The sequence below is a fragment of the Rhinopithecus roxellana genome, chromosome 2 (assembly GCF_007565055.1).
Source record: "Rhinopithecus roxellana isolate Shanxi Qingling chromosome 2, ASM756505v1, whole genome shotgun sequence".
Classification (NCBI taxonomy): domain Eukaryota; kingdom Metazoa; phylum Chordata; class Mammalia; order Primates; family Cercopithecidae; genus Rhinopithecus; species Rhinopithecus roxellana.
In genome coordinates, this window is record NC_044550.1 from 22189973 (window position 1) to 22201906 (window position 11934).

General features: G+C 39.4%; 1 protein-coding gene across 2 annotated transcripts; it reads left to right on the forward strand.

The window, feature by feature from the left end:
* Positions 1-20: 20 nt before the first annotated feature.
* On the forward strand, positions 21-9595 carry GAR1 (GAR1 ribonucleoprotein). 2 transcript variants are annotated; one of them, XM_010389065.2, is made up of 7 exons: positions 21-303; positions 672-897; positions 2466-2620; positions 3531-3590; positions 7298-7439; positions 8846-8914; positions 9279-9595. In XM_010389065.2, exons 2-7 carry the CDS (start codon positions 684-686, stop codon positions 9290-9292), a joined length of 654 nt encoding a protein of 217 aa, XP_010387367.1. In that variant the 5' UTR covers positions 21-303; positions 672-683; the 3' UTR covers positions 9293-9595. The 2 variants fall into 2 exon arrangements, with proteins under 2 accessions (XP_010387367.1, XP_010387366.1); XM_010389064.2 differs by lacking the exon at positions 21-303 and adding an exon at positions 314-524.
* The last annotated feature ends 2339 nt before the right edge of the window (positions 9596-11934 follow it).

The window sequence follows — 11934 nt, forward strand, 5'->3', positions numbered from 1 at the left end:
AAAGGACGCAGTTATTATACGTCACTTCCACGGCGCCGCGTTAGTCAAGTTGACCTCACTGTTGTAAATTAGTAGTTAAGGTTAGATATTATTGCCACTTTTCCAAACGCTAAAGGCTGTTTTGGAACCAGTGTCGCTGGTTCCGCAGGCGACTGCCTTTTTCTTTGCAAGCCAGTTATTCAAGTTTCTGGTCTTTAAAAAAACTCTGTGGCGTTACGGTAGCCTAGGAGGTTCTAGCGCGGCGGAAGTACCCAGTGGGTGGGTGTGCGCGCAAGGCCAGGGCCAGAGGGGCACGTGGCGCCGGTGAGTGACCATAGAAGCCGGAGGATTTGAAAATGGTGGACGCGGAACCCGGCTGCCGGAGGGAGGGAGGAAGGAAGGGGATGCGGTGCGAAGACCTTGCTGTCTGAAGGGGGAGGAGGTACTAATCCTGGGGCGGCAAGGCTTAGTGCCGCCGTGTGTTTGGTGTGTTTGGTCGGTCGGCGCTCACGAGACCATGAGGAAGTAAACTCTTCACCCATCAGGTTGGTGGTCACTGGCTGTCTGACCGTGGGTGAGGTGACAGGGCTGCTTTTGTCCCCTTTATGGTGTTCTCACCGCGGCTCTGAGGGGTTGGAGTGTACTCAGAAGCTACAGTGATCAGAAGACACGGGTCGTTTTTTTTTCACCAGGGAGGAGAGAGAATGTCTTTTCGAGGCGGAGGTCGTGGAGGCTTTAATCGAGGAGGTGGAGGTGGCGGCTTCAACCGAGGCGGCAGCAGCAACCACTTCCGAGGTGGAAGCGGCGGTGGAGGCGGCGGCAATTTCAGAGGCGGCGGCAGGGGAGGATTTGGACGAGGAGGTGGCCGCGGAGGCTTTAACAAAGGCCAAGACCAAGGACCTCCAGAACGTGTAGTCTGTATGCAGTCTTCAATATTTAGCCTATTTGAAGGAGTAGGGGTGGGTTGTGTGTTTGTGTTATTAGTCCAGCAAGTTTGGGATACACAAGCCTGTGTGGAGAATGATGTAAACTGACTTATAATCGTACAGTAGCATGTAAGGGTGGGGTGGGGAGCAAGAAAGCTGAGGGATACTTAAAATGCATCATGGAGGTGGAACTTCAGGGTTGACAGGAAGATATTAAATAGGTAATAGTGATATCCCTAATTCCGCGATTTTACAGATGAGAAAACTATGATTTAGAGTTAAGTTTTTTTGCTGAAATATAAATATAGCTGAAATACAGGCTGGGTGCCGTGGCTCACGCTTGTAATCCCAACACTTGGGAAGCTGAGACAGGAGGATCGCTTGAATCCGGGAGTTAGACACCAGCCTGGACAATAAAGCAAGGACCCTGTCTGTACAGAAAATAAAGAAATACAAAGCCAGGTATAGTATTCTGACTCCAAAGCCAATGCTTTCTATTACTACTTAAAAGTAGATAAGTGAGAAAACAATTTGCTTGAGAGGGAAACTGCCAAAGAGGAAGTCGAGAAAAAGACCCATTTAGGGTAGTTTTATAGTAATTAACAATGAGATGGGAATGGAAGTCACAGAGAGTGAAACTTACTACATTAAAGAGGAGAGAGGGTGAAGAGTATCTAAGAATGGTTGGATGAGTATGCAGGATGGTTTGAAAGGAGCAGTTTCTAGAATAAAAGGTCCCATCCTGCAAGCTGTTGTACCAGTCCATACACGAGGCATTAAGAGCCTGATTCAGGATGGTGAGGAAAAAAAGGAAGGGTTAGATAGGAGAGAGATTTCAAAGGAAACAAAATCGGTAGAACTTAGCTAATGCTGATAATAAAGGGTTCCAGGTTTTGAGCTTGGGTGATAGGAATGAAGAGTTGGTTTTGCAGAAATGTGTTAAGTATTTTAGTTTAGGGTGACAGTCTAGTTAGTTAGAACTAAAGGTAGTTATTTTGAGATTCCAGATGTCCTTGAAAACAATGAATCATTGTTAAAGAGGTGGTAGTGGGAATGGGAAAGTTCTGAGGCAAGAGAAAAAAGAGAACAAAGGGTGATTCTTTTAGGGGTTGAAGAAAAGGGAGTGAAGAAAAGGAAGAACCAAGAGAATGAAGCAGAGTTTTGAATCAGATAATAAGTTTTAATAAGATAACTGTTACAGGTGGAATGGTCTCAATGTGCCAGGCACTGTTCTAAGCACTTGACATTGGTTATTCCATTGAGTCCTTACATTACTGTATATTAGGTATAGCTATACATTATATGTTACTAGTGTCTGCTAAAGAGGAAACACTGAATTAGAGAAAGGGTGGGTAACTTTTCCTAGGTCACATAGCTAGTGTGTTGTGGAGTTGGTATACCAGCCCAGGAAGTCCACACTCTTAATGACTGTGGTCTTCTGCCTCAGAGGAGAGCAGGTATAGTGAAGTCCCAGGTAGCCAAGAAGAAAGCTTCCAGAAGAAGTTGGTCAGTATCGTTTGAAATAGTTCTGTGTTTTAACATTTTCTTGTCCTATTTCAGTATTAGGAGAATTCCTGCATCCCTGTGAAGATGACATAGTTTGTAAATGTACCACAGATGAAAATAAGGTGCCTTATTTCAATGCTCCTGTTTACTTAGAAAACAAAGAACAAATTGGAAAAGTGGATGAAATATTTGGACAACTTAGAGATTTTGTATCCTTTTTCATTGGAAGACCTAATAATATTCAAAGGTTGCTATTTGTGTTTTTGTGAGGAGGCGGTTAAGTGTAAATTAGACTTGTTGCTTCATTAAATTAGACAGGATTGCTACAGATTGGACCATGAAGGAGAATCAAGGGGAGAATGTGTTCATCCATAGATATTAAAATGACAGACCCTAGAAAGGTGACTTTTTTTGGAAAATTCTAGAAATGATGGCCATTTGGATAAGTACTACAGGATTAAGTTGGCTGATTTGGATGTAGTGGTGCCACTGGAAGTGTAGAATTAGAAGTTGTTTGGTGTCCCCACTACCCTGGAAACTCCTTCCTTGCTTTCTCTTTTTCTGTCTGTCTCTTTCTCTTTTTCTCTTTCTCTGTCTTTCTCTTTTTCTCCTTCCCTCTCTCTTTCTCTCTCTCTCTTTCTCTTTCTCTCTCTCGCTCTTTCCCTTCCTCCCTCCCTCTCTTTTTTCTTTTCTTTTTTTTTTTTTTTGACAGAGACTCTCTGTTGCCCAGGGTGGAGTGCAGTGGCATGATCTCAGCTCACTGCAACCTCCGCCTCCTGGGTTCAAGCAATTCTCATGCCTCAGCCTTTCAAGTAGCTGGCATTACAGGTGAGCGCCACCGTGCCCGGATGATTTTTGTATTTTTAGTGGAGGTAGGGTTTCACCATGCTGGCCAGGCTGGTCTCAAACTCTTGTCCTCAAGTGATCCATCTGCCTTGGCCCCCTGAAGTGCTGGGTTTGCAGGTGTGAGCCACCACACCCAGCCCCTGGAAGTTCATTTCTTATCTTTCCTATATATGTCTGTATTCTAACCTTGTTTGTGAAATTATACATCAATTCAGAAGGTTTGATAGTGTCTTTCATCTTAATTGCTCATTTGTTCCTTAATAAAAATAACAGTATTTTTCAGTTAAATTGTCAGAAAACATGAAGGCTTCATCCTTTAAAAAACTACAGAAGGTGAGTCAAACTTATGATACTTGGGATCCTTGGTTTTATAAGGGAATGACCTATCTTAGGAAAGTCCTACTTGGAGCATTTGAGATTTTCCCAACATATCAGTAGTAAAGCTCTTAAACTGAAATGTTCTGTGCTATAAATATTGAACATACTAATCTTTAAAAGTGATTTATTTGATACAGCCTTTTAGAAAGTAAAAATCACAACTTTTGCTTATATTACCAAAATCTGTAAACTGCTAGAGTAAGAGTTTTTTGTTGATGTAAAACCCTTATTGAAAAGCATTCATGACCAAACATTCTAGGTGGAATCTTAATTTATAAAACTTACATTATTTGAGAGAAGGTAGATACTAAGTGATTTCACAAGAACTTCAATAACATAATATATGCTGTGAAGGAAAAATACAGGTTGCCATGAGAAGCTTTGTAGTGCCACCAACTTTAGTCTGTAGTGTTTGCTAAAAAGGTGAGCTTGAAACTGAGGTCTGATTGTTGACTAAGAGCAATTTCCACAACTGGTTGCATGTCAGAGTTATCTTGGGGAGCTTTTAAGAAGATGTACTTCCAGTTTCCACTTCTGGAAATTTGACCTAAGGAGCTCCTAAGTAGGGCCCAGGAAAAGCACTTGGATAATTTTTTTTTTTTTTTTGAGGCAGAGTCTCGCTCTGTTGCCCAGGTGGGAGTGCAGTGGCACGATCTCGGCTCACTGCAAGCTCCACCTCCCGGGTTCAAGCCATTCTTTGGCCTCAGCCTCCCTAGTAGCTGGGACTACAGGTGCCCGCCACCATGCCTGGCTAATTTTTTTTTTTTTTTTTTGAGACGGCGTCTCGCTGTGTCTCTGTAGCCCATTCTGGAGTGCAGTGGCGCAATCTCAGCTCACTGCAAGCTCTGCCTCCTGGGTTCACACCATTCTCCTGCCTCAGCCTCCCGAGTAGCTGGGACTACAGGCGCCCGCCACCACACCCAGCTAATTTTTTTGTATTTTTAGTAGAGACGGGGTTTCACCGTGCTAGCCAGGATGGTCTCGATCTCTTGACCTTGTGATCCACCCGCCTCGGCCTCCCAAAGTGCTGGGATTACAGGCATGAGCCACTGTGCCCAGCCAGCACTTGGATAATTTTGATGTAGTTAGGCAAACACTTGAGAATTTCTGAGCTAGTGAAAGAGGAAGAGGAAAGTGCATTCCAAGTAGAGAGAACAGTGTGTGCAGTCTCTGAGAGCAGGCAACTGAAAGGATACAAAAAGGCGGACGTATAGGTTAGGAATGAAACATTTAGGAGAGGTGGGGAAAGTTGTGAATTAAGACCAGAGAGGTAGGAGGGTGCTTGATTAACTTAAGCCTTCAGGTCATAAGAAAGAGTTTAGACTTTAGTTTCAATTGTGTTTTATTTTTGAATGACGGGATAACACAGTTAAATATATGCTTCAAAAGAATACTGGGAAGATAAAAAGGCACCTTGGGAAGAGGTCAGTATTGTGTGAGAGGGGCCAGGTAGGAGGCTATAATAGTAGTTCTGAAAGAGATGATATTTTGGACTCGGTAGTGACAATGGAAATGGAAAAAATGGATATATGAAAGGTACAGGAAGTAGAATCAATAGGACATTGTAATCGACTAGCTATCGAAATTGAAGAGGTAAAAAATATCACCATCTTTCAGATGTCTGACATCAACATCTTTGTGGGTGATGGTACCGATTAATTAAATGGGCAACAGTGCAGAAGATGGGGATTAGGGGAAGATAATGAGTTTGGTTTTGAACATAGTGAGGTTGAGGTACTTGTGAGACAGTCATGGTCAGAAGTTTAAAGGAAGAGTATAGACTGGAAATAGAATTGGGAATTTGTTAACACAGTGTAGGAAGAAAGAATGAAAGGAAAAGAGCACCTATGAAAAGTTTGGGGCACCTCCTAAAGCTAAATGTCTGTTAGTGGAAACTCAGAATTGCCAGTTTAAAAAAAGCAAACCACAAGCCTGTCATAAAAGTGGTATCACAAAAATTGAGAGTGTTTCCAGGAGGGACTGCTCAGCTATGGCAAAATGATGCAAAGTGTTCATTGGAAGACAGCCACATAGACATCGGAGTCATGGAGCCAGTGCAGTGGTGGGCCCAGGAGCCAGAATGGAATAGGAAATGAGAAGGAGACAATAGCTTGTTGTTAGCATATGATTACTAGTTGTAGAAACCTTGGCAAATACTCCTGGGATTGACTGCTTCTGGCATGCCTGGAGCTGTTGAGCCCAGAAAGAAACAATGCTGAAGAGGGATTCTCATCTTGTGACCTGAAAAACAAAAAAGCTGGTAATAGCCACTTAAATTCATCAGAATCCCTGTCCCTTTTCTCAGAATTATTTATTTGAGGGCTTATTTAGTTTTTTGGGTTTTTGCTTTTTACTTACAGATACTAACTTGAGTACATTCTACCTCCCGGTTTGCGTACCCCCTGCTATGTTGAGATTCAGCCCTCCTTACCCAGCCTGCATTATTACGAAGTCTGTAGACCGGTGCTCTCCACTTGAACTTGCTGCAATGATGGGAGTCCCTGCCTAGTAAAGTAGCTCTTAGCCACATGTAGCTATTGAGCACCTGAAGTGCGGCTCATGTGACTCAGGAACTGAATTTTTAATCATTAATTAATTTAAATATAAGCCACCTGTGGCTACTGGCTGCCATATTGAACAGTGTAGATCTAGACAATATTTTTGAGATGATGGGCTGTGAAGGGAAGATGAGTAATAAGGTGATATCTAGAGCGGGATGCAGATATCTTATAAGTAATATATTACAGTTTTGAAATCCTCGTGTGTTTTGTGTAGAAGAACTATGATACAATATGCCCTTTACATTTCATTATCTGAGAAATGTCCTCTTTAACCCCAGTTATGGGATGGGTATAGTTTTTGTATATCCTTCATTACTTTGTGTGTTCAGAAGATAGTTACCCTTTTGATCTTTATTAAAGACTTGAAACAGCTAATATGCGAATGCTTTATTTTGAATTTTAATGCTGTGTTTTAAATAGTTTTATTTTTCTTGTGGCAGTTCTGTTGAGTGGAAATGTTAAATAATCTGTTTCTAAAGAGAAATGAGATTGAATTGGTCTTGATTTTTTTATATGCATGTAAAGCTTATTGTGTGCCAAAGTGCAAGTGCCTTATATACATCACTTTTTTGATCATCACACAAACATGTGAGATAGATACTCTATTCTCTACATTTTACAGATAAGGAAACTAAGGTAAACTAACACAGGAGCAGAAAACCAAACACCACATGTTCTCACTCATAAGTGAGAGTTGAACAATGAGAACACATGGACCCAGGGAGGGGAACATCACACACCTGGGCCTGTCGGGGGGATGGGAGGAAGGGGAGGGAGAGCATTAGGGCAAATACGGAATGCATATGGGGCTTAAAACCTATATGATGGGTTGATAGGTGCAGCAAACCACCATGGCACATGTATACCTATGTAACAAACCTGCTCGTTCGTTCTGCGCATGTATCCCAGAACTTAAATAAATAAAAAAAAAGAAACCTAAGGTAGTAAGAAATTAAGTCCCTACCCAGAGATACATAGTAGAAAGTGGTAGGGTTGGGTGAGTTTGAACCCAGGCAGTTTTGACTCTATCATGTAGCTTCTTAATGATTATACTATACTGTCCCCCAAGTCGTACACTAATTGCTTTTATTATTTTTCCAGTTTTATATAGATCCATATAAGCTGCTGCCACTCCAGAGGTTTTTACCTCGACCTCCAGGTGAGAAAGGACCTCCAAGAGGTGGTGGCAGGGGAGGCCGAGGAGGAGGAAGAGGAGGAGGTGGCAGAGGTGGTGGCAGAGGCGGTAAGTTACTTGGGGAAAATTTCTAATGAAATTTCAAAGTCATAGCTGATTAATATAATACAATTTAGCTTTGTACATAGCAAACCCTCCCTTATGGTTCTTTTTATTAAAGCTGCTTTCAAATATTGGCAGATTGTCCATAATAATAATGCTTCATTTCAACAACTTGCTTAAAAATCTACTAAAGTATACTTTTGAGGGACTTCATTTCTTTGGGTTATTCATGTTTTCTTGGGCATTTTAATAAACCATAGGATTATCTTAATTTTAATTTCTTAGTTAATGTCATTGAGTGTAGACTGCATGCTGAAAGCTGGTCATACATTCTTTTAATTTCCGTGTATATTCTTTTAATACTCAGCAAAAGCTTTTGAGATAGATGATATCCTTATTTTATGAATGAGGAAATGGAGACTTACAGAAATTAATTTGCCCCAGTCAAACAATTGGCAGACCCAGAATTAAAATGCGTATCTTCTGATGTCATGTCAAGAACTAATAAATTCATTGCTGTGATCTCACTGTTTAGATGTACGCCTTTCCCCCAAGGTTTTGGCACATTCATCATTATGGGCAGCTAGGTGATGAGCAGGGCTCTGGGGAGTGGGACTGCCATGCCCTGTGAGTAGGAGGACGGGGAGTGATGAGGTAATGGGCAGAGCCAAAGTGGAAAGGGAGAGGAACTGAAAGTTGGGCTTAGACAGCTTTTGTTACTGGAGCTGAAAAAGAGAAGGAATGCTTTACTTTGGCATCTCTCAATTTAATCATCATTTCACTCTATAAAGGTACTTTTTTGCGTCCATATAGGTAGGAAAATTTTCAGGGGTACCTTCTTGAGAATTTGATGAATAGAGATTCCCCTGTTCTCATTTGATGTTGAGTATCATTTAACATTTCAAAAAATTCACAACTATCTTATTTTTTTAAAATCTTACTTACGTAGCTCAGTTAACCTTAACTATCATATTTATTATCGTGCCCCCAGAACAAAAGCACCCATATCTGCCATCCGTTGTTCTTAGGATAAAAAGCCTTAGTTCCATCAAACTATCCTTAGTTGAATCAAAAAGTATTTATCATAAGCAAGAGCTAAGGCAATAATCATACGTATTTTAACAAGACTGAATCATACTTTAAAGTAACAAGTTTTTCTAATTTATTGAAATTGAATAATCTGGGGATTTAACCTGTTGCCCAGTTGGTAAACTACTAGTTTCTCCATTTTTATCTTGTAAAATTTTTTCCTTGATAAAATATGTGAATCTATATTTATTCATTATAATTATAGTTATTGTATTGATCTTTGTAGGCTTATCAGTATAAGAGGTTATATAGTTAATAACTTAATGTTTATTATTTATTTACTATTTAAATATTTTGCATTATTATTTAATAAATGTTTTTAGGTGGTTTTAGAGGTGGAAGAGGAGGTGGAGGTGGAGGCTTCAGAGGAGGAAGAGGTGGTGGTTTCAGAGGTAGGTATTATCTTTAAATTGCTTAATTTTTAGAATTGATATTATCTGGCATTTTGTTTTTGCTTAAGTTTAATTTTTTCTGCCAGCAAGTATATGGAACACTATGGTGTTCTTTGCTTAGCCTAATTTGTGGTTTCATTTTATATCACTTGTTTTTGCCTTTTCAGTTTTTTAACCTAATTCTAATTTGTTTTGCTTTATTATTAATTTGAAAAAAAAGGTGTAATATGAATGACAGTTAAATTTGATAAAGTATGTTTGCTAAACATTATAGGAACTAATGCTGATTTTAAACTTGAGATTTACGTTATAATACTATTAAAAATCCATTTTCTGTGCCCTTAATACTTTAATTTTTTCTTAGGAAGAGGACATTAAGTGAAACAGTTGACAGACATCACCGGTTGACTTCTGCATTAACCTGCATGATCTGTTTCCTCTGTGGATTGGAAACTTGGTTCTTGAGCAAATCTTGAAGATCTTGGTCATTTTATGACAATGGATCAAAAATGTTAGCGTCATGCAAAGCAGCGGAATAGTGAATCTTGCTCTAAAAGAACATGAACAAATCTTTCTAATGTTTTGTACAGTGCCTGGCACTCTGTGGGTGCCTAATAAATGGCAGGAGTTTTCATTTGAAGCATATTTGAATTTTTAAAATAAAGTGTTTTATTCCCTTAAGTTATTTAGAGTGTGTTTATTAAATGAAACCCATTTTTTGAAGTAGAAAGGAATAACTAAAACTTAAACACAGTGAATTGCAGATCGAAAAAAGGATTTATTTGTATTACTGATCTTTTAAAAAATAGGCTGCTGTAGCAGTACTTTAAGAGTATTTACAAATTAACACCCCCTTTCAAAACCCTGGCCTTTTATGTATGAGAAGATAGCTCTGTATTTCCCTTTTGCATTTTAATATGTAAATCAGTTAAGCTGTTTCTCTAATTGCAATTAATAATTGATTTAAAAATTTTCCATATTAGTAATGTATTAAAGATGGAGTAGCTCTGTTCAAGTGAAAAACCATAGCAAGAAATTTTTAAAAAGCAGTTACTTTTTCTCATCCAACATGAATATTAAAAGTTTTACTGAATGTTACTTTTACTTTTTTAAAGGGACTCTAAAAGTTTAAGGTGTTATTTACTACACGTGAATATTTGATTGCATACTACATGTTCAGATTGCTGGGTAAGGATGTTAAAAATGAAATTAGTTTTGGTCACCATTGCTAGTGAATGTAAAGAAATGACTGTGGTAGCAAGTTAGAATGCTGTGATATGGAGCCATTTAGCCTGCCATTCATTTTTCACTTCTCAGAAGGAATGATGTTTCTATATCATTTGTTAAATTATCTAACATGCTCATGGAGGAATGCTCTTGAATGCTCATTTGAGGAGCATACAGTGTTGTCTTTGTCAGTATTTGGGGTTTTATCTTTTTTTGATTGATGGAGTTGCAGCAGGATGAATTAATATATATGATGAGCAAATGTGTTGAAAATTACAGTTTTTACAGTAATAGGCAGTTATGCTTTTACAGTTTAGGACAGGAGATTTTTTTTTTTTTTTGATTTTGTGTGCGGTATTTATTTCAAATGTTTGTTAAAACAGCACTGTTATTTCTCAGGACAAGAGCAAAGATCACCCCCTGCAGAAGCTTGGGAACTATGTACAGAACTTTATAGAACAGAGGCCATACTTTAGTTTAAGCCTGTCGGCTGACCAGAGAATGGAATTCTGCGTGGACTCAAGGAACAAAAGAAAACTAGGCAGGGAGAGGGAAGAAAAGTGCCCATCTGAATCAAACTTCAGCTGCCATCAGGGCACATCTTGTGGTGGTCACAGATTGTAGGCTGTTTTTTGGAAGATTCGGGTTCAGCACAGGATTCCATTTGTCTACTTGGCTACACCCCTGGCTGAGGTGCCATGAGGTCAATGTCACTCAAGTTCCTGGCCAGCCAAACTCCCGCAGCAAAGAGTCCCAAATTTAGTATCAAGTTAGGACAGGAGATTATTTGATTTAAAACTGTGGTGATGAAATTTCCATGCAGTGTTAGGGCCAGGGTTTTTGCTTTTGGTTTGGAAAAGATGTTCGTGAGCACCAAAGGGTGATGGCATTGTCCCAAGGACAAATAATAATAGTGCAACATTTCTACAGTTTTTTTTTTAACATTAAAAATAAATCTAAACTGGCAATAATGGAGATAATATATAGATCAGTAGACAAACCACTTGGAGATTTTACCTTTTCAGCTTATGCATATCTTTTGGTCACTGGCCATCTTTAAGCTTTTATTTCCACATCTTTTCCCTTTTTTTCCTTATAGTTTCTGTCTTTTTGAGATGGAGTTTTGCTCTTATTTCCCAGGCTGGAGTGCAGTGGTGCAATCTTGGCTCACTGCTACCTCCACCTTCCAGGTTCAAGCGATTCTCCTGCCTCAGTCTCCTGAGTAGCTGGGATTACAGGCATGGGCCACCATGCCCGGCTAATTTTGTATTTTTAGTAGAGACAGGGTTTCTCCATGTTGGTCAGGCTGGTCTTGAACTCCTGACCTCAGGTGATCTGCCTGCCTTGGCCTCCCAAAGTGCTGGGATTACAGGTATGAGCCACCGCACCTGGCCTAGTTTTTGGGTTTTTTTGAGGCATTTCATTTTGAATCAAATTCACATGTATTTCTAAGCCTTATCCCAATATAGCTTTTTTGTATCACTCATGAAAGAAGCATAAAAAAGAACTTCAAATGCACATACCTCACTCCTATCAAAACTTTCATCTGCAGCAGAAAGCTGACTATCTGAAATTACATATTTCTCAGTTTTTAGAATAATTATTTCTGGAAATATTTCTCAGTTTTTAGAATAATTATTTCTGGAAACGTTGTCATGGATGCTACAACTAGGTATAACTTATTATAGAAAAGGAAGATAGTATGACCCAAAGCAAATTCAAAAATTTTAAGTTTTATTTTGCATACCGAATGAAAGATATTTTTTTAAAGGGAGTGATTTCCTCTTGGGTAT

Bases quoted from the DNA above. Each gene is read 5' to 3' on its own strand.
- GAR1 (XM_010389065.2), top strand. From the start codon at position 684: ATGTCTTTTCGAGGCGGAGGTCGTGGAGGCTTTAATCGAGGAGGTGGA. The intron at 2,621-3,530 runs GTATCCTTTTTC...TAAAAATAACAG, and splicing joins TTGGACAACTTAGAGATTTT to TATTTTTCAGTTAAATTGTC. The intron at 7,440-8,845 runs GTAAGTTACTTG...AAATGTTTTTAG, and splicing joins CAGAGGTGGTGGCAGAGGCG to GTGGTTTTAGAGGTGGAAGA.